The 21,658-nt window shown below is 32.4% G+C and overlaps 1 protein-coding gene across 6 annotated transcripts in view; it reads left to right on the top strand.

Annotated features, from left to right (window-relative positions):
* Positions 1-9,850, top strand: part of LOC132726457 (transmembrane and coiled-coil domains protein 2-like) — a gene marked incomplete at its 5' end in the record, with an annotated part of 45,136 nt that extends 35,286 nt beyond the window's left edge. For all 6 annotated transcript variants that reach the window (XM_060711770.1, XM_060711774.1, XM_060711772.1 and 3 more), the window contains 4 exon segments: positions 241-372; positions 1,701-1,799; positions 5,914-6,092; positions 8,397-9,850. In XM_060711770.1, the coding sequence (XP_060567753.1) occupies positions 241-372; positions 1,701-1,799; positions 5,914-6,092; positions 8,397-8,523 (537 nt within the window).
* Positions 9,851-21,658: the final 11,808 nt, after the last annotated feature.

Genomic DNA, 21,658 nt, shown 5'->3' on the forward strand with positions numbered 1-21,658 from the left:
GCTTTTGTCTGCCCTGTCACTTTCACAGGAGGGCTTTTGTCCCTATCCCTAATATGTCATATCTGTACTAATGCCAGCCAATGCTTTGGTCTCAGTGTAAATCTACTTGATACTGTTACCTGATTCATATTTTGTTTTGTGTTGGAACCCTGAAACTTGGCATATGTATTAGTCCAAAATTCAAAGATCTTTATATCCATTATACAGAATCATTGCTTAAACAAGTTACATATTTTGCAGGTTGGGAGTCAGCAAGAGCTGGGTCAGATTAAGGGTATGTTGGAAGAGGATAGATTTAGAATAGAGCGTATGGAAGAACAAATGAATGATATATCAGATCTGAATCAACATCAGGTGAACAATTTGAAACAGGTAAGCCGGATTCCAGCAAAGTTAGCCAATTAACATAACAACACATTTCGTAATTTTAGATATAAGATATAAGATTTCTAAGGGTCTTTAAGCGTAATTACATTTGTCATATTTAAGGAGACATTCTTAATAAACTGTTGACCAGCGATATTTGACTCCCCTGATCAGTACAAAAGCATAGTTACCATTAGGGATTAGGAAATAATGAAGAACCAAGAAGTTTTATTGAATTACTTAATTTGGAATATTTTCCACCTAAAAAGGTTGTTTTGGTGTATAGAATCAGTACAGGATTTCTTTTCCAAGATTGTTTTAAGAAAATCGCTTGTCATCAGTACTTTTAAGTGCTTTGATTATATGATAATAATTGAAAGAAATTTACAGCAGAAATTCCTGGGTACGTGAAATAATGTTGTTGATTTAAAAAAACAAATTTAGACTAGTGAATAACAAGAAATACATGTAAAAGGAAATTGTGTAATAAGTAGGAAGAAATCCTATTTCAAGAAAGAACACCAACTGTTATAACAATGCTAATCTCGTGTTGCTTGGTAAAATGTATTTTGTTCATGGAGACTTAAATTTGAAGTGTTTACTTCCGTACTTGAAAATGTCATCTTAAACCTGCATGTTAGATAAGTCACATGCCATTCCTCTGACTTCATAAAAGAGTTGCATGGATGTAATGACATCATACTTTTTATTGCATAGCAGACTGGCGTTTCCGTGAGTTCTACCCATGCTGGAAATTTCATCTGGCATGGGGGGTGCCAGATGAGTCGCATGCCAAACAGCAACGTCATTTTAGCGCACTTTATGAATAAACCACGTTAAAATAACGTCATTTTAGAAGGGAAATATGTGCTAAGGATGACGCCATTTCGCTGTTGTTATTTAAGTTGTAAGTTCATACGCTATTGTAAGAAAATAGTTATGGATGAAATGACTTTAATTTCCATGAACATATATCATATTGAGGTAAACCATTTATAATATGAAATAATATGGCAGAATATGCAAGTAAAAATGTCTGACATATGTTTGTGGTTCGGATCGGAATATCCGTCCCTCGGGAATCCGCCCATGGGCGGTAACTTGGCAAGCCTCGTTCCTGCCCAATGGGCGGGTCCCCTTGGGATGGATATTCCGGTCCGAATGGCAACATATGACAGATATTATTACTCCGGTACATGTTAAGTAGAAACTCCGCAGACCTATGTTACCCTTTAAACAGTTACCATCAAGTTAGATATTACAGGTCTGTACCAGCAGCAAGTGTAAGTTTGCTTCTTACACTATAACAATTGGATATCTTTGATATATTTCAGGACATGGGGAATATAATCAGTATGGAGGAGAAGATAGAATACAGACTGGACGAACGAACGGCTGATATCCAAGATCTGTTAGAGAATTGTCAGACCAGGGTAAGTTGATATCATAGCTCAATAGGAACATGGCCATTACTCGGCCATAACTTGTACACGATTTCAGTCTGTTGGTTTTACACATTTTTAGTTGAACTTCCAATCTGTCACTGGATGCTTGTTACCTTTTCAGTTTTGTAAAGTGCAGGTGATGGTTACATAATGATATTCAGGTGTGAATAAAAATGTATTAAACCCTTAAAAGCCTGCTGGAAACCAAAAGTTTTAAAATGAGTTGATCCTTAGTTGAAGATCTGTTATACCATAGATAATTATGTTGGTGGTATTAATTATTACACATCATGTAAACTTTTTACTATATAGCCTAATGGGACGTCACATGGTGTTATTTTGATCTATCATCCTGGAAATGAACATCATCTTTGCAATATTCCCAAGGGGAGAGTAATCTATATAGACTTAAAAATTGTAATGCTCTACTTCTCTCCCCTGATATAAATCAATGATGAGTAATAATGCATAGCGGTGAAAAATTATGTTTAAATGTTGGTTTGGTAAAATAAAAAAAATTACTCATGTCTCTTAGGGTAATAGTGCATATTAGTAACCAAGGAACTGAAATAACACCCTCGACGCAGTCAAATAGTAATGTAGTATAAATATTTCAGTTTTATCAATACTTGAAATACTTTATGGAAAACATGCCCATTTTAGACCATTCCATTTTATTATTTTGCCACCATTATAGAGCCATGTTAGCTTGCACATCTGTGCTGTCTGGCCAGACTCTACTATCTACAGTACTGTTGATAGCTCAAACAATTTTTGTTGTTTGATAACTAAACCCTCAAAACAATGAATAGACTGTTCCAAATTCCAAGCTGGGCAAGTCCATTTAACAAATTCAGCAAATTAAGGGTTGGTCCAGTTTGAAAATGATGTTTTGCATGTTTAATCAATCTTTAGAAAAGGCTTTTTGTTCTCAGCTCTATATATACCTAGTGTCATGTTCAAAATAAAGTCTGCAGAAAAGTATCAGGTATTTTGGTACAGGTTGTTGAAGAAATTTATCTGGTAATTTCCAAGTACATTTATAAATACAGTATTTGCCCCTCACTGCTGTGGGTTTGAATCCCAACAGGATTTTGGATTCTTTCATGTGAGGAAGCTATCCAGCTAGCTTACCAAACATTGGTAGTTCTACTTGGGTTCCCATTTGTGTCTGGAATAATGAACAGATATATGACCTATATTATGTTGGGGGGGGGGGGGAGACTGAACTTCTATCAAAGGGAAAAAAGCCCTGCTTATAGTCTTTATCTATGAGCTACTTATAAAAGCATGATTGTTTATTTCTGCTTTGTTCTTTTCAAAAATATAACTATACTATAGTAGAATTCTGTTTGTTTAGCTTATGGTATGTATTTTTGAGTTTCACCATTAAATTATTTTTAATTTTTACTTTGAAATATGCTATTGTACTGTATATTTATCATAAGCACATTACTCTCTTTCTTCATTATATACTTCATATACATTTGTATTATGACCTTTAAAGTGAGTTTAAATTTTTTTGCATGTTAGCTGCAATAATGATTGTCAGATGCTTAACCAATAAAGAGCTAGGTCAGGCCAGCATACATACATACGAATGTACGCAAGCCATGCACACATACATACACGCATCAAAGTACTGAAATTAAGCTACTAATATTATAGAGCCTGGTCAGACTGCTCAGATGTGGCTGTTTACTGGTAGCAATGGCGTATATCATTGACAGTTAAATCGGTTTAAGAGTTCATCATCTAAATTGTATAATAAACTTTTCATTTCAATTATGACCAATTCTTCATATAAACATGTGATATATAACTTTTGCTGTTAATTATAAGACCTTGCATGATTATAATTCATTGATGCATGAATTTTTTTTATAGCATATCAATATTATATACAATGTACATGTTTTTCCAAATTTTTAACAAGTTCGAGCACTGATTAAGAATTCTCATCATTTAATTTGTGTCTTGTTCTGCCTGTTACATTACATTCTCAATGGAATCATGATTAAACTTTTTCTTATCATTTTATAAATGTCCTGTGTATAAGTATTCACTTGATGCCAAAATGTCAGAAAGTCAGTTTTACCTTGGCACTAAAGGCATGACTTGAATGTCCGTTTCAAAGCCACAATATATATTCAGGCCTTTGAGAATAGTGGAAATTTATGTTTGAATGTTAAGTTTTTCAGCTTTCTTATTTCCTAGTAACTCAGGACAAGCATCTCTTTGGTAGTTTGATATCACAAGGGCCTCTTAGGTATAGATTGATTTTGACCACTGACTTCAAATACTTGCTGCTCAAGTCCCTCCAAGATCACTTTGAGTACATTATATTAAGCGAAATAGGTGAAAATGAGAGTGGTATCAAAGTGATTTACAAACAAATGTCCTATAAAAATGGTGAATTTTGACAAACTTACTTTTATATTAATTGTTTTGCATGGTTTATCTTAATGAGGGTTGTCACAAGAAATTTGTGGACTGTTTAAATTATGATAGATGTACATATCACAAAGATTATGAAATTATAAACTACATTAAAAACATATGTACTTTCTTTAGAATCCACTGAACCTCAGATTTACTTAAAATTTACTTTTTCCAGATTTTTCTGTAATTTTTCAAACAGTTTGTTCGCAGTAAACATCGAAAAACAATCCATGTGGCATACTTTCTGACCATCAGGAGTGAATTTTCTCATGTTGCTTAAACACTTTATCATGGAGACAAATTTTTCATGTATCTTTCTTTTCTGTGTTATTAGTTTAATATATCTTTCAGTGTCATTCTTGATTGAAAACAGAACTAAATCACTGTCAGTCTCTCTTTGTTCTTATCTGAAGTCACCATTTGCGGTACCTTTTTAACTTTAAATGCTCAAAATTTGAATGCTTATAATGAACATGTATAATGCATGCCATTTCGTATGATGATGTCATAATTTATATCAATAAGTAGTTATGTAATCTAGCAGTACAGTTATGTAGTGACTGTTTAACTTGGATTGATTGGAATAAAAAAAATTAGTATGCATTAAATTTTTTTTAAATAATTTCTGAAAATTGTTGAAAGTAAAATTGTCCAAAAATTTCTTCGGACAACTCTCATAATTATACAATTCATTATGTATATATACATATATTTTAATCTTGTCAGCATGGAAGAGTTTTATCATTCATAAGATAAGACATGATATTCTATGAAAGAAATGGAAGGATAAGGTTTTAGATTTTCTAAGGAAGGATTAATGGCTTAAAGATATAGTTTTGTGTAAAAGTTCTATAAGCATTTTTGATCAGTTTATTTATTCAGATTTTGTTGTTGTTGTTGTTTTCAATTGCTATAGTGTTTTAAAGAGCTTCTCTGAGATCATTCTACATAACTGAACAATTATGTAATGCTGTGTTTGTTCAGAAGTAAATTATTGTTGTGTAGAATGTATATTTTACATTGGCAGTGTTCCAAATGTATATTTTACATTGACATTTGATCAAATGTGTATTTTATGTTGACATTTGACCATTTAATGTTTATTTCAAACTGGCAGTGTACAGAATATAACATTGACAGTGAATAAACCAAATGTTTGTTTTGCATTGGCAGTGTAGAGAATGTATATTCTACATTGATGGTAGACCAAATGTTTATTTATACAATATATATAATTAACATTAACAAATGCACCAAATGTATATTTTATATTTACCGAAAATTGGATGTACATTACATTGACATTGTTCCAAATGTATATCATACATTGACAATGCTCCGGATATTTAATTCACATTGACTGCCAATACCCAATGTATATTTTACATTGACAGAATACTGAATATGTATGTATATTATACATTGACTGTTTTGTAAATGTATATTTAACATTGACAGAGTACAGAGTATATATATATTGTCTTATATGTAAATGTATATACATTGGCAGAGTACAGAGTATATATATATATATTATACATTGACTGATATGTAAATTTTATATTGACAGAGTACTTAGTATGTGTATTATTCATTTGACTGATATGTAAATGTATTATTAATTGACTGATATGTAAATGTAAATATTTTACATTGACAGATTACGAAGATGGAACTACAGCAACAACAACAACAGATAATCTCTATGGAGATGGTAGAAAATGTCACATTTCGTACGATACTCACCAAACTGATCAACGTAGTCCTGGCACTACTGGCTGTGATACTTGTGTTTGTCTCCACATTTGCCAATCTCCTTGCACCTTTCCTTGCCAACAGGTTTGTATAACTGGATACTTCATAGATTTTCTGTAATGTTTCGAGGAGTTGGTGCCATTTTGAAAGCAAATTATTGATATTATGTGTTTAGTTTATACAAATTTATTGTAGTTCATAATTATGTATTGGAAGCTATAAGCTTTTTGAAACACTCTTGAATCCGTTCCTGGAAACAACTGGAGTACTAAGCAATGAGTATAAAGTTTCTTACTCACAGAAACAACTGCTTGCCCCTGACGAGGTTTGAACCCACACAATCAGCAATCCTTTGATTGCTAGTCTGATGCGTTAACCACTCAGCCAGGCTGCCATTGTGGGACAGTTTAAATATACTTAATAACTTTCTGCAGATTTGAAGAAAATGCTCACAAAATAATTCAGACTGAGTGATAACTTGACAACATGATTATGAGTTTAGCATCATCCTTTCATTTTTGTACAGATCACTAAATATCAGTAAATTGATCGTGACATTGTTTAGATAACCTGTGAAGTTTAAGAATTATAATTGTTTTAAGAGCATAAGTAAACATAACTCTTTATCAATGGTGAAATTTTTGTACTTGATAGAACATGTCTTAACGCTTAAATTACTGGAACCAAAAGTGATCAGCCTTTGCCACCAATATAGAGCCAGGCCAGTCTGAAGCTTGAGCTTCCGTACAGTCTGACCAGGCTCTGTACTGTAAGCAGCTCAATTAGTTATGAGTAAACTATTGTACGTAATTATGCCCCCATTTCCAAGAAAAGGGGGTATATTGCTTTGCACTTGTCGGTCCGTCGGTCCGTAGACCAAATGGTTTCCGAGTGATAACTAAAGAACCCTTAGGCCTAGGAAATTCAAACTTGGTATGGTGATTGGTCATGACAAATAGATGACCCCTATTGATTTTGGGGTCAAGGGGTCAAAGGTCAAGGTCACATTGACCTTGTAAGCAAAAACGGTTTCCGATCAATAACTAAAGAACCTTAAGGCCTAGGAACTTCAAACTTGGTATGGTGATTTGTCATGATCAGTAGATGACCCCTATTGATTTTGGGGTCAAGGGGTCAAAGGTCAAGGTCACATTGACCTTGTAAGCAAAAACGGTTTCCGATCAATAAGTAAAGAACCTTAAGGCCTAGGAACTTCAAACTTGGTATGGTGATTGGTCATGATCAGTAGATGACCCCTATTGATTTTGGGGTCAAGGGGTCAAAGGTCAAGGTCACATTGACCTCTTAGGTAAAAACGGTTTCCGATCAATAACAAAAGAACCCTTAGGCCTTGGAACTTCAAACTTGGTATGGTGATTGGTTATGACCAGCAAACGACCCCTATTGACTTTGAGGTTAAGTGGTCAAAGGTCAAGGTCACATTGACCTTGTAGGTAAAAACGGTTTCCGATCAATAACTAAAGAACCCTTAGGCCTAGGGACTTCAAACTTGATATGGTGATTGGTCATGATCAGTAGATGACGCCTATTGATTTTGGGGTTAAGGGGTCAAAGGTCAAGGTCACATTGACCTTGTAGGTAAAAACGGTTTCCGATCAATAACGAAAGAACCCTTAGGCCTAGGGACTTCAAACTTGATATTGTGATTGGTCATGATCAGTAGATGACCCCTATTGATTTTGGGGTCAAGGGGTCAAAGGTCAAGGTCACATTGACCCTTTAGGTAAAAACAGTTTCCGATATATAACTAAAGAACCCTTAGGCCTAGGAACTTCAAACTTGGTATTGTGATTGGTCATGATCAGTAGATGACCCCTATTGATTTTGGGTCAAAGGGTCAAAGGTCAAGGTCACATTGACCTCTTAGGTAAAAACAATTTCCGATCAATAACTAAAGAACCCTTAGGCCTAGGAACTTCAAACTTGGTATGGTGATTGGTCATGACCAGCAGATGACCCCTATTGATTTTGGGGTCAAGGGGTCAAAGGTCAAGGTCACATTGACCTTGTAAGTAAAAATGGTTTCTGATCAATTAACTAAAAACGCTTAGGCCTAGGAACTTCAAACTTTGTATGATGATTGGTCTTGACCAGCAGATGACCCCTATTGAGTTTTGGGTCAAGGGGTCAAAGGTCAAGGTTATGACCAGTAGATACTTGATAACACTTATTAATTGTTTGATCACTGGGTCAGAAGTCATGCATAATTACCTTATCACATGAATAATTGGCTGCTGATAGGGGGCATACATGTTTTACAAACATATCTTGTTCAAACATTTCTGTTACACAAAATTTAGTAAGACAAGGGTCAAAAGTTTAAACAGGATTCATTGTGCACTGATTCTTTTAATATTTATATTTCAGGGCGCGTATATTGAGTACTGCAGTGTTAGTATTGTCGTTAATACTTTCCTGGAACAATTGGAGCCATATATGTGACTTCTTTAACTATGTGTCCTCATATATACGTTACCTGCTACCAAACCGGTAGCCACTTTATCTCAAAACTATATTAATTTGTACATATTTACTACGGATAACCTCCCTTAGTTGGAGAGTTTTCCAAGACAGAGTTGTTCCCCTTTGATTCCAACATGGAGTCATGGATTTACAGAGAAGGAAAGAAGAATATATCTTCGGATATAGACGAAGCATTTTTAGTGCTGAAAATTTTGCAATGGTTTAAAGATTGTTGAAATTTCTTCTTCTTTGAAATGTGATATCGGACTGAGAGTGATTTATAGTGATAGAAATACAATAAACATTGTGATAGTTGGTACGTTGTTTGGAGGTGGTTGGTACATTGTTTGGAGGTGGTTGGTACGTTGTTTTAAAGGGGGGAAATATTAGGAGCAAAAACTAATAATGATTTCCTCGTTTTTTTGAGGATGGTGACAGTGATTTTATGCCATGATTTAGAAAAGCATTAGAAACTAGCTTTGCTGATATGTTTTGACAAGCAAGCATAATTACATTGCTTTATGCAGACATGACAGAATTAGATAATTTTTGCCAAGAATTAAATGTATAAGTTTTCACCTTAATTAGTTAGTAATGCTAGTAGAATGACACCAGGTGTGGGATTTTTATATAGAATTACTGTGTAATATTTGACAAAAAATGTTTAATATGAAATATAACAGTCCAATAAAAATGTTTATTATGGGTGTAATAGTCCAATAGAAATTTTGAATATGAGTAACAGTGAGTCCAATAAAAATATTGGATATGAGTGTAACAGTCCAATAAAAATATTGGATATGAGTGTAACAGTCCAATAAAATGATTGGATGTGAGAGTAACAGTCCAATAAAATTATTGGATGAGTGTAAGAGACCATTAAAATGTTAGATTCGAGTGTCACATTGTAATAGAAATGTTAAATATGAGTGTAACAGTCCAATATGAGTGTAACTGTCCAGTAGAAATGTTAAATATGACTTTAACAGTCCAATAAAAATGTTAATTATGTGTTACGATACATATTGTTCTGTTTGTTTAAAACTGTGATTTGAAGAAACGCAAAAATAATGTGATTTGTTCAGAACGTAAGGGAATATGGATGGGTCTTTGCTTTGCTAGTGATAATTGGGGTGCAAAGATCCAGTCAAACATGCATGTGGTATATTATAATACAGTCACCACAAACTGTAATACATTGCTGGTTGTGATAGACAATATGAAACTTAAACTATTGTTCAATTTCAGAATGCTTTAAGCTCCAGACACCACTTATAATGTTAAAATATTAATACTATTTATATACATTATTGTTTAGAATTAAGAATGTCAATAAATATGCCAATTTTTCAGTGTTTTAATTACTTAACAAAAAAGTAATGGTTTGAAAACTTCAAAATTGTTTGAAATTATAAAATATTGGCTTGAATCAGGATTATTTAACATTGTTTTAAATTTTAATGTGAAAGGTCTGATTTTAAATGTAAAAGACCTGATTTTCATCAAGATATTTTATACTTCTTCTACTGTAAACTGTCTCATAATGAAGTCAAACATGTCAGCAGGGTACAATGTTACATTTACTTATATCATGTATATAAAACTCAGTACTTCAATATATATAATAAAAATTGTTTCAATTGGAGATAGACATTGAATATCTTGATATTGCATAGCAACAAACTTTAACATTTCATTTTTCTGAACAAATCACATAATTTTTTATTTTGTTCTCAAGAATTAACATTTTTATTACTTTACAGTATTCTTTTTACATATTCCATATTAAATTCATTTCATTGATTTCATGTTTTTATTTATGACATTTTTATTGTAGTTTTAATTATTGGTTGATGATATTTTGGTTAATTTTTATCAATATTGGTCATGCGTTTTGTCTTCATTATCATTAAATGAGCCGCGTCACGACAAAACCAACATAGTGCGCTTGCGACCAGCATGGATCCAGACCAGTCAGCGCATCCGCGCAGTCTGATCAGGATCCATGCTGTCCCATTACAAACCCTATGACATGTAGAGAAGCTGATAGCGAACAGCATGGATCCTGATCAGACTGCGCGGTGCGCAGGCTGGTCTTGATCCATGCTGGTCGCAAACCCATTATGTTGGTTTTGTCATGACGCGGCTCAAATATGTGTCATACACATAGAGCTGTCTTTCTAATGTTGAGAGGGCTTTCCTTGATATAAGTGTTAAAGCAGCCTTCAGTTTTTGTAACGGTTAAACATGTTATAATGTAGATAAATTGTATCATATAATTGCATATGAATTGTTTCATATAATTGTCAAATCAAAAGAATTGAGGTTGAAAATGAAATTTTTCGTCAATAAAATGCATAAACAATAAAGAAATTCCTAGATACCTCTAATCTACTGGTCCCTATATTTAGATCAGTAAAGCTTCCTGATGTTCTATTTTTAGAAACAATGTCATTGACATGCTATAAATAGCTCTCCGGACGTTGTTTTAAAGAAGGCTGAAGGGTGATTTGATGAATTTTTCAAAGATAAAAGTACTGAAATACTTAGTTTGAAACAACATAGAATTGTTTCTCCAACAGAAAATAAAAGTTGAAGGTTGCTTTAATTGCTTATTTAGATATTTTCGTAGTAATATAACTAAAACTGTGTTATATAAACATGCAAATAGTTTTCATGGAAAGAGAAAAAAAAGTGCTGTGGCTTGTATGCTTTTAAACAGTAAATCTTTTTTTTTTAGCTAAATTGGAATAGAATTTATTCTATAAAATCTCAAATTAAATTGTATTTGTAACAGTTATCAAATATTCTAAAAAAAAATCAAAAATTCTATTTCAGGACAATTTTATTATATATCGATCCTCTCGTTAACTCATTCATTTGAAACTGTAATCAGTACTTTATCATGACATAACAGTTTTACTGTTTTTACTGTGTATTTATAAAAATCAACATATGAAAAAAAAATCGATTTCTTGTTTAATATATTAAAATAAAATGTTAGTTTTCTTGGTTTGCACATGAATCCAGTGGCAATAATGGCATATTAATTTTGTGCAACCATTTTAAATCAGGCCAATAGGCTGACCATTATCTACATTTTTTGGTTTCTTAATTCCAAGAAATTGACATTTAAATCCAGAAAATTATTAAGATGAGTCAAAATTTAAAAATTAACACTTTAAGCCTGCTGGGCAACAGAATTTTCCCTGGCAACCAGTGCACACGGAGATAAGCCAGTACATCTTTTTGTTATTTTTTTTCTGTACATATTTTTAAATTGTCCCTAAAAAATTATGAAAGTTTTTGTCCTGATTAATAGATGGACATTTCATTTAGCATGGACAAATGACTCAAGGTACAGTACTGTGTATAAAAATTATACAGAATTGTTTACGTTTACAATAATGATATTTGTCATAAAGCCATCGCCTACGGTTTTGTATTTGTGAGATGTATTGAAACATTCCCTGTAATTATTTTACTGGCAGCCTCTGTCACCATTATTATAATTGTCTTTTTTTTCTCAATCATTCGATATATAACATTCGTTATGTAACTATATAATTATGATGTTTAACTCTTGTGCCATGCTTCTTTTCTCTTTTTTCTTCAAGAAAAATACAATTTTTTTTTTATTGAATTGGAAACAGCATGCTTACAGAAATGTGAAAATTTATTCAGAACTTTAAACATTTTTTTTATAGATGATGAAAATTTTACCAAATATGCAAATACAGTTGTTTTGTTGTTTAATTTTACGCCTTTTCCCAACAGTATTTCAGTCATATAGGTGGGTAGTTTCCTAACCATCGTTCCTGGAGAGTTATACCAGTACTAGACTACCTTCCTCCGCGCTAAACTACCAAAGCATCTCCTGGGGATCGAACCCAAGCCAGAGAGGTAACTGGATTAGAAGTCATCGACTCTAACCCCTCGACCACGGAGGCGGTTACAGTTGCTTTTAACTCAATAGTCCAACATGGGACAAGGTTGAAATATACTATTGAAAAGGGGTAGATTTTGCTTACATAGTCTTTTGGGGGGAAAAATGAAAAAAATATTTAACTAAATAAATGTATAAGAAAAAATTTCAAAAAAATTTTACCCAGTTTTTAGGAGTGCAGCTTTTAGTGATTGTAATCATTCTAAAGTTAGGTCATTTTCCTACAAGTTTTTCTGTTGTAGGATAACATAATTTGCCTCTTACAAGCATGAATTTTCAGCATGAAAATAGGTGCCCCTTGGTTAAAACTTCAGCAAACTACAGCAGAATACAGACCCTCTATAGAAAGAATTAAACCTCTTTGCAACAACACTATCATTTTACTTCCCAAAGTAAATAATAATATAACATTTCTAGAGCAACCAACTCTCAGCAACAGCCAAAATCTTTCTTTCCCAGAGGTTGTTGCTTTACAGAGGCTAATACAGTTTATATGATAGTAGCTGTATAGGAATTGTACTGAGAATCAATAAAAGATAACCATTGAACAAAGGAGGTGCTGTGTTATAGAAAACTTGGGGGAGGGGGTTGATATGTAAGCCTTAAGGCATTATTTGGGGGGGGGGGGGGGTTATTGATATGGTACACCATGGGGGTTGATATGTGACTGTCACATCTAAGGCACCATGGGGGGGTTGATATGTCACGCCTTAAGGCGCCATTGAGGTGTTGGGGTTGATATGTCTTACTTGAGGCACCTTGGGGAGGGGGGGGGGTTGATATGTCACACCTTAAGGCACCTTTAAAGGAGGGGAAGATTGATATGTCACACCTTAAGACACCATTTAGGTGTATGTTGTCACTATATAGGTGTTGTTATCTAGAGAAACTTTATTACGATGACTTAACAGTAATCATATATTTATTATATGATATCTAATTTTGAATTTGTTTAGTTGTTCAGGACAAAATTCTGTGTAAATTTATTGTGATATAGGTTTTAATAATTACATTATCTCTTCATATTGTGAAAAAATAAAAATATAAAGTTTGAGAATCATAAATAGCACTTAAAACTCAAAATAACTTATACACATGTTTTTAGTGCAGTACTTAGTCCAATATGGGTCACGTGTTTTTAATGCAGCACTTAATCCAATATGGGTCAGTGCATTTATATTACATTTTAGGGTCATTTTGCTTATTGATTGTCCTAGAAAAAAAAGGTGAGCAAATGACCTGAACCTGTACACAAGACTAGTTATTACTTTAGACCTATACATGTATATCAAATAGTGGAAAAATCTTGAAGAAATATTTCCAGTCCCATCATGTAAAAATTCCTTTGTTGAGACCTTTAAAGGTGTACATGTACATTAATGATAAACTTGAACATTAAATTTTGGTAAAATGTAAGTTTTTCTTTACAAAATCTATTTTTAGATCAAGAATGACTATTTTTAGAACAAAAATGGCTATTTTTAGAAGAGTAGCTATTTTAAGAACCAAAATGATAATGAATTTCTGGATTCTAAAATAAAATTGTTGAAAAGATGTGCATAATGTTATCATATAGAGATGTGTTTTTATAATTTTTGATATAAAGGCTTAATATTGACATCTTTTTCACCTTTTTTGGCAATACGATTAATACATAAACTTATCAATAATTCTACCCCTGTAAGAAATTTATTTTTTCGTAAAATAATAGATGCATAATATTTTTTCTGTTTTCACTCTTAGGAGTGACTGCAATTTTAAATAAGAGATTTCCTATTGTAAATAATTCCATTGATTACTATTATGTTAATTTTTTTTCTACATTCACCTTAATTATGCTATGTAATCAAATAAAAATACATATTAATTGTTTTAATCATCTGTTTGGACTGATCTTATGAAACAGTTTATTATGTTAGAACAAACATGTTTTGTATTAGTTTTGTAGTGCAATTTGTGATGTAATAGATGTTATCCGGAACTCTGCAAATGTGGGTTTTTCCAAGCTAACCTGTAGGTACAAACAAACTTTTACACTTATAGATTTATGGTGCACTACTGTCACAATAGATTAGTCAACATGTTGCGCTTATTTTCGAAGCTGTAACTGTAAAAGTTTGTTTGTACTTACGAATTAATTCCGGAGTTAGTCTATTTAAGGCATCTTATTTATTAAGTTAAAGACTAATATCTATTATTTTTGTATTTTTAAAAACAATTATACTATTTTTACTGAATGGCTACATGACACCTTATATTTTTTTTTTATCAAATGGTGAGGTGCTAGAGAAATCAATGACTAGGTCTATCCCTGTACTCTGTTTTTAGTCCCCTACCGGTTTAACCGGAGGGGACTTTAGGTTTACCCTCCGTCCGTCTGTCCGTCTGTCTGTCTGTCCGTCTGTCTGTCCGTCTGTCTGTCTGTCTGTCTGTCAGTCTGTCAGTCCGTCAGTCCGTCCGTCCACAAAACTGGATCCCGCGATAACGCAAAAAGTACTGAAAATATTTTTATGAAACTTGATATATGGATAGATGGCAGTATGGAGATTATGCACGTCTTTTTTTTTTCTTCCTATGTTGAAAATTCTGGTTGCTATGGCAACAAATAGGCTGAAATTATGGCAAATTTAACACATAAACTGGATCCAGTGATAACTCAAAAAGTACTGAAAATATTTTTATGAAACTTGAAATGTGGGTAGATGGCAGTCTGGAGATTATGCACATCTTTTTCTTTTCTTCCTATGTTGAAAATTCTGGTTGCTATGGCAACAAATAGCCTGAATTTCAAGATTTCTGATTTAAATTTTTCAGCTTTTTCACTATATGTTCTTTATTTCTTAAGGTGTTTACTTCAAACTTTAAATATAAGTTTCTGGTCATCAACCACATCATATGTGACAAGGTTTATAACTCTAGCACAAAAATTATCAGTATTACCTCCCTTGAACTTAGATTTTTTTAGGGGAAAAAATGTTGTCTTTTTTAAATAACTTCTTTATTTCCTAATGTATTTACTTCAAACTTCATATATATGTTTCTTATTATCACTCGACATTTTTGAGAAGGTTAAATACTCTAGCAAGACTATTTCCAGAATTATGTCCCCCTTGAACTTAGATTTTTTTTCGAGAAACTGGTATTTTCACTCCAACTTCTTCATTCCTTATAGGATTTACTTTAAAATCCCACATCGTAATAATATGACAAGGTTGTATAAACATAATTTCCTTACTAAGCATGGAAACTTAACACATTACTGTGATATAGACAAACTTATTTATTATGTTTTGTGGTTGATATTTTCAAATACAGACTTCATCCTCAAATTCATTATAAATGGCAATACACAGGAGTGTATGACAATTAAAGAACTTTTTGAGGGACCGGTAGGGGACTACTGTATTGCCCGCAATACTATCAAATGCTTGTTTCAATATGTCTGGCATGAATTCATTTATCAAATCAATTTATTGTTTTAATTATGAAAAATTTAGTTTATCAGGAAAGAAGAAGTTGCAGGTCCTAGTTTGAAGTGTGTGATATAATATATTCAAGCATACGTTTTACTACAGTGATGTTTATGTCGATGTTAAAATATTAACTTTCTTTTTAATATCCATCAAACGAGTAATAATAAAAAAAATATGGAATTTAATACTTAATTTACTATTTCATTCTATCAATGCCATGTATTCCATTAGAACTAATACTCTGTATTCACTATTGTTATTTAAAACTCTTGGCGCTATCTTATCAACATTTGTTGTCCGTTTTGATCATACGATCATATTTATTAACAAGATGGTCTTACAATCATTCGATCATGTTAATAAGACGGTCTTACATCTTAACATATGACTATCATAGATAAAAATGGTATGGTAGGATTTCCAAAATTATGATATGGCCCAGTTGTCCATTTCCAAACGTCAAACCAAAAATTAAGTGCTTATGCCACAAACCAAAAGTACAATATGTTTTGACAATATCTCCTCATTGATCAATGTATGGATCTTATACTAGTATTGTTTAATTAATAAGAATTGATAATATCAACTCTGGATGGTTGTTTCTCAAATTTGTACATCATCCCCCCCACTCACTACAAAAAATATAAATAAATAAATAGAAAAATTTGTATAGGGGCTACCAACACCTAAATTTGAATGTGACCTTGTTTATAAACATATTAAGATGGATCTATTCTAAGGCATTTCTAGTGGCATTTTGTATGATACTTCTGTCTCGAGTTTAATCACAGAAAATACTTATATATAGCCTAAATTAGAACTACCTCTTTGAATATTCATGTCTCATAAACATGTGGACTAACATTCTTTAAATAATTAACAATCAGTCTTCTTTAAAGAGGCATCAAATTAGTTTCCCCAATTCATGTTTGTTTTAATGAAATCACAAATACACATGTACTGTTATAATTGTTAAAACTGTTGTCATACAAAGTGATTTAACGTAACATTTTCCCCCAACAGAATATTAAACTGCAATTAGTAGAAGGCTAAGTGATAATTATATAGATACAAAACAAATATTCAAATATTCTAACAACTACAAACAGACCCGATTTATAGCTTAATAACTATGTTTTGCTTTTGTCTAGACAAACAAACAGGCGCCTTTATTTATAGAAAACTTAAGTGTTTAGTATTTAGTGTAACAGTTTCAGTCAAAGGCTTGTTTAAAAGTATTTTCTGTTTAAATTGCTTGTATACCTATATATATTATATATATACATGTATATTTTCAAATTTTTAACATTGATTTACAATTTTATCAAATATTTTGCATGTAATATGAAACATGTTGACATATTCTGTAAATTGACACATATGTTTTATTCCATATTCATTTGTACGTTTATGTAGTGTGTACATTAAAATACCAATAATACATGACATGAAATATTGTGTAAGACCCACTTTAAGTTTAGTGCAAATATGTACATATAGGGTGTGACAGACTGTCTGCTTTGATAAGTAATTTGCATAATCTATGTACGCTGTGCACATGAGTTTTCTGTATACATTGTTTGACAACCAAAATTTGATAGCATTCCTAAAGTTTCCATTGTCAATACAAGTGATAGATATAAAGAATTTAACTGTGAGCTTTAGATGTTAAGCAGTTGTTGGCTTTAAGTAAAGACGTGATAATTTGTTTAATGTTACTTTGTACTTAATAAAATGCTGTAGGAATCTGACAGTTATCTTTGAATGTTCAAACTTTGTGATTCAAAGGTTTGATGGAAGATTTTTTATATAATTTTGGTAACTTTTAACACAAAGATTACAAATTTGAGTCCCCAGCCCCTCAATATAGAAAAAGACATACGTGTGTAAAGACATCATTCAGTTATTTTTGTTTAGAAACTAATAATGTTCATTAAAATTTGCAGTAATACATGTTCCTTAAAATTTTGAAACCTTAAATGATAGCCTTCAGTATTTTACCTCGAAATTTTTAAACATTAAATAATAGCCATCATGGCATCAATATATTTCCAAGAATTTTTTTTAATGTTTCTTGACAAACCTTGAAAGTTTGTTGCATTATATTTCCAGGACATTTAATGATCACTCTTCAATATGGGAACACAGAAATTTTGAAATTATAATGATACTTAAATAATCTAGCATTTTCACAAACTTTTTAAAAAGTTTTAATGATAGCACTTCAATAGACAATTAATTTATTTCCAAGACATTTGAAATGTTATGAAATTGCAGACTTTTTTGAGAGATAAAAACTATAGAGGCTGATGCTGGATAACTTCTATATTTCACTATGTCAGACACCAATGAATAACATCAGGGACTTAAATCTAGTCTATTTGTACACATTTGATGGAGGACATAATTCAGTTTTGCCTTGATCCCTAGATTATAAGGCCTATACCCATATACTATTGCATATTGCAATCATTCTATCATCCTTTAATACTATTGTTTGTATTTTCAAGAAAACTTGTCACAAGTAAAAGAAAACCTTTAAGGGTATTCTACATATGTATGTATGAGATTCAGTTGCCAGTTTCCAAATTATAAGAAGCACATAATTCCAAAGAAAACTCAAATAATGATTTCTCATATATTTTGCACAAAAATGGCCATTTATTATAAAATCTTTTTTTTTTTAACCAGAACTAATTAATGATTTCTCATATAATTTACTGAGTTATGGCCCTCTTTAATAAAATGATATATTTTTAACCAGAACTAATGAGTAGTGATTTCTTATATAATTTGCTGAGTTATGGCCCTTTGTAATAAAATCATAGATTTCTTAGCCAGACCTTATGAGTAGTGATTCTTCATGTGGTTAACAGAATGATGGACAATTGATATAAAAAGAAGTAATAATACAAAGTGCAGATTTGATCATTAATTGGTATTGTAGAGAAAGGCCGCATGTCCTTGTTATTGATATCATATGTTTTCATTGTTTATAGTAGTTCCCATGTTTATAGCTTATACAATATGCAGTGCTTTATGTTGGAATGTATATCATTACAAATTCTGATGTTATTTTTTTTTTCTTTGAAAATCTTTAGGTTAGTTAACATCGTATTGGTTTAAATTTAGAGTACAATGCATGTAAAAGAAGTAACATATGTAAGTCATGTGTTTTGCATATAAATAATTCAGTGCTTCTTTTTTATTATCATTGCCATATACAATGTATAGGGCAGTTTTATAGAGTTTTTATAGAATACAAACAGTGGGCCATTAATCTTATAATGATTTTTTTCAGTAGTTTATCTAAGGGTGTCATGCTTAATTATTTTTTTCTATAAAAAATCAGTGTTTAACTTTAGTTTTCATCTAATATTTATGGTGGGCAATACTAAAATATAAATATGTGTTAATGTGTACTTTAGTATTCACACATGTGGTGGACAGTAAGTAGATTATTGTACATGTATGTATTGAAGTGATAAAATGAGCCGCGTCATGACAAAAGCAACATAATTGGTTTGCGACCAGCATGGATCCAGACAAGCCTGCGCATCCGCGCAGTCTGATCACGATCCGTGCTAATCGCTATCAGTTTCTCTACTTGTAATAGAGTTGGTAAGCGAACAGCATTGGTCAAGATCAGACTACGCGGATGGCAGGCTGGTCTGAATCCATGCTGGTCGCAAACGCACTATGTTGGTTTTGTCGTGACGCGGCTCAAATAATTCATGACACATTCATGTATATTGTGTTCAATTAAAAAATGATCTGAGACGATCTGAAAGTAAAAATATTGAAAGTACATTGTTTTATATTGTTATATTTATGCCCCTCGTTAACCAGGTTTTCAATTTTGAAAAATCCTGGTTATTAGATTGGGGTATGGCGGGCGGATGGGCGGATGGGCGGGCGGGCGTCAAACGAAATTGTGTCCGCTCTGTAACTCTTCAACCCTTTGAAGAATTTTGATGAAACTTCAGACAAATGTTTACCACATCAAGATGACGTGCAGAACGCATGTTCCGCATGGCTGGCTCCAAGGTCAAGGTCACAGTGACATTAACATTGAAAATCCTGTCCGCTCTGTAACTCTTCAACCCTTTGAAGAATTTTGATGAAACTTCAGACAAATGTTTACCACATCAAGATGACGTGCAGAACGCATGTTCCGCATGGCTGGCTCCAAGGTCAAGGTCACAGTGACATTAACATTGAAAATCCTGTTTACATGATTTTAACTTGATTTGGCAGTCAAAGGTCATATCATCTTTGGAGGTAATTTAAAAAAGATATGATATATTATTTCATGTCTACTTTGTAACTTGAAAATTTTAAAAAATTTGAACTTTTTGAAGAATTTTAGAGCAAGCGTATATTTCTATATGATGTTGACCTTGAATTGACTTCATCCTGAAGATCTCATTGAATCCATCTCGGAATTTAGCGCAATTTTTAATGAAAGTCGTTTTCATTCGGCGGTTTTGTTTCCAAAAAAACTATACTGAAAGCAGCTATGGATATAAACTGTGATACAGGTGAGAACATTATTTCTGTCACAGTTATACAAGCACGCTAGTTATTGAATGCATACATGGAAACATACTGTCTAGTTAGCTTCTTATGTATACTTATGTAATCTATTTGCACAGGGGCGCATCAGGAATAACAATATGTACCTAAAATAAAATAAAATGATTATAAGATAATTTTAAAGGCCTATATGATTTCGCTTTTATCTTATCCAGTGCACAGTATCAAAATTTTTAACAATCTTCATTCCAAAATTCATACTATAGTATAGAATCAGAACAACATTTTTGAAAACCTGGTTTCGTGGCATTGCCATGTTTCTTGTTTGAATTTGTTTGTTTGCTTGGTATCATGTATGTCAATGATTACAGTCAATCCTCAATTATTATACCATTCTTTGAGGAACATGGGGGTATATTGCTTTGCATAGCATCCATTGGTCTGTATTTAGAACAAACCCATCTGACTGAAAACTAGAGAACTCTTTGGCTTAAATTCATAAGATTTGGTTCGGAGGTTTGTTATGGCTCAAAGATAATCACTATTTTTCCGGTCAGTCAAAATGTGAAGTTCACATTTGCTTTGACCACTAAAATATATTGTCCTACCAATTAAAAGACAATGCCTTGACCTACAGTACTAAGATTTGGTGAGGGTGGTGGTGATGAATGGTTTCTCAAGTCAACTGTTGAAACACAATTTGACTGATTCCGTTGCAGATTCGTTTTTTTAGCTCAACTAACCACAAAGTGTTCAAGGTGAGGTATAGTGATGGGGTTATGTCCGGTGTCATGCGTTGTCTGTTGTCCGTCGTCAACAATCGGGTTGTTAACACTCTACCAGTCACACTTTTGATTGGATCATCATTAAACTTTGTCAGAATGTTTGTCTTAATAAAATATAGGTCAAGTTCAGAGATGGGTCATCTGGGGTCAAAGTCAAAAACTAGGTCACAGGAGCTAAAAATAGAAAAAAAGCTTGTTAACACTCTAGCGGCTGCAGTTTTAATGCTATTTTTCTGGAAATTGGCTAGAAAGGTTGTATTGATAATTTCTAGGTCAAGTTCGAATATGGGTTATCACGGGTCAAAAACTAGGTCACATGAGCTAAAAATAGAAAAATCATGTTAACACTCTAGTGGCTGCAGTTTTTGATTCAAATATTCTGGAAATGTGTCAGGAAGGTTGTTTTGATGATTTCTAGGTCAACTT

The sequence above is a fragment of the Ruditapes philippinarum genome, unplaced genomic scaffold (assembly GCF_026571515.1).
Source record: "Ruditapes philippinarum isolate M1 unplaced genomic scaffold, ASM2657151v2 ctg3073_1_1_1_1, whole genome shotgun sequence".
Classification (NCBI taxonomy): Eukaryota; Metazoa; Mollusca; class Bivalvia; order Venerida; family Veneridae; genus Ruditapes; species Ruditapes philippinarum.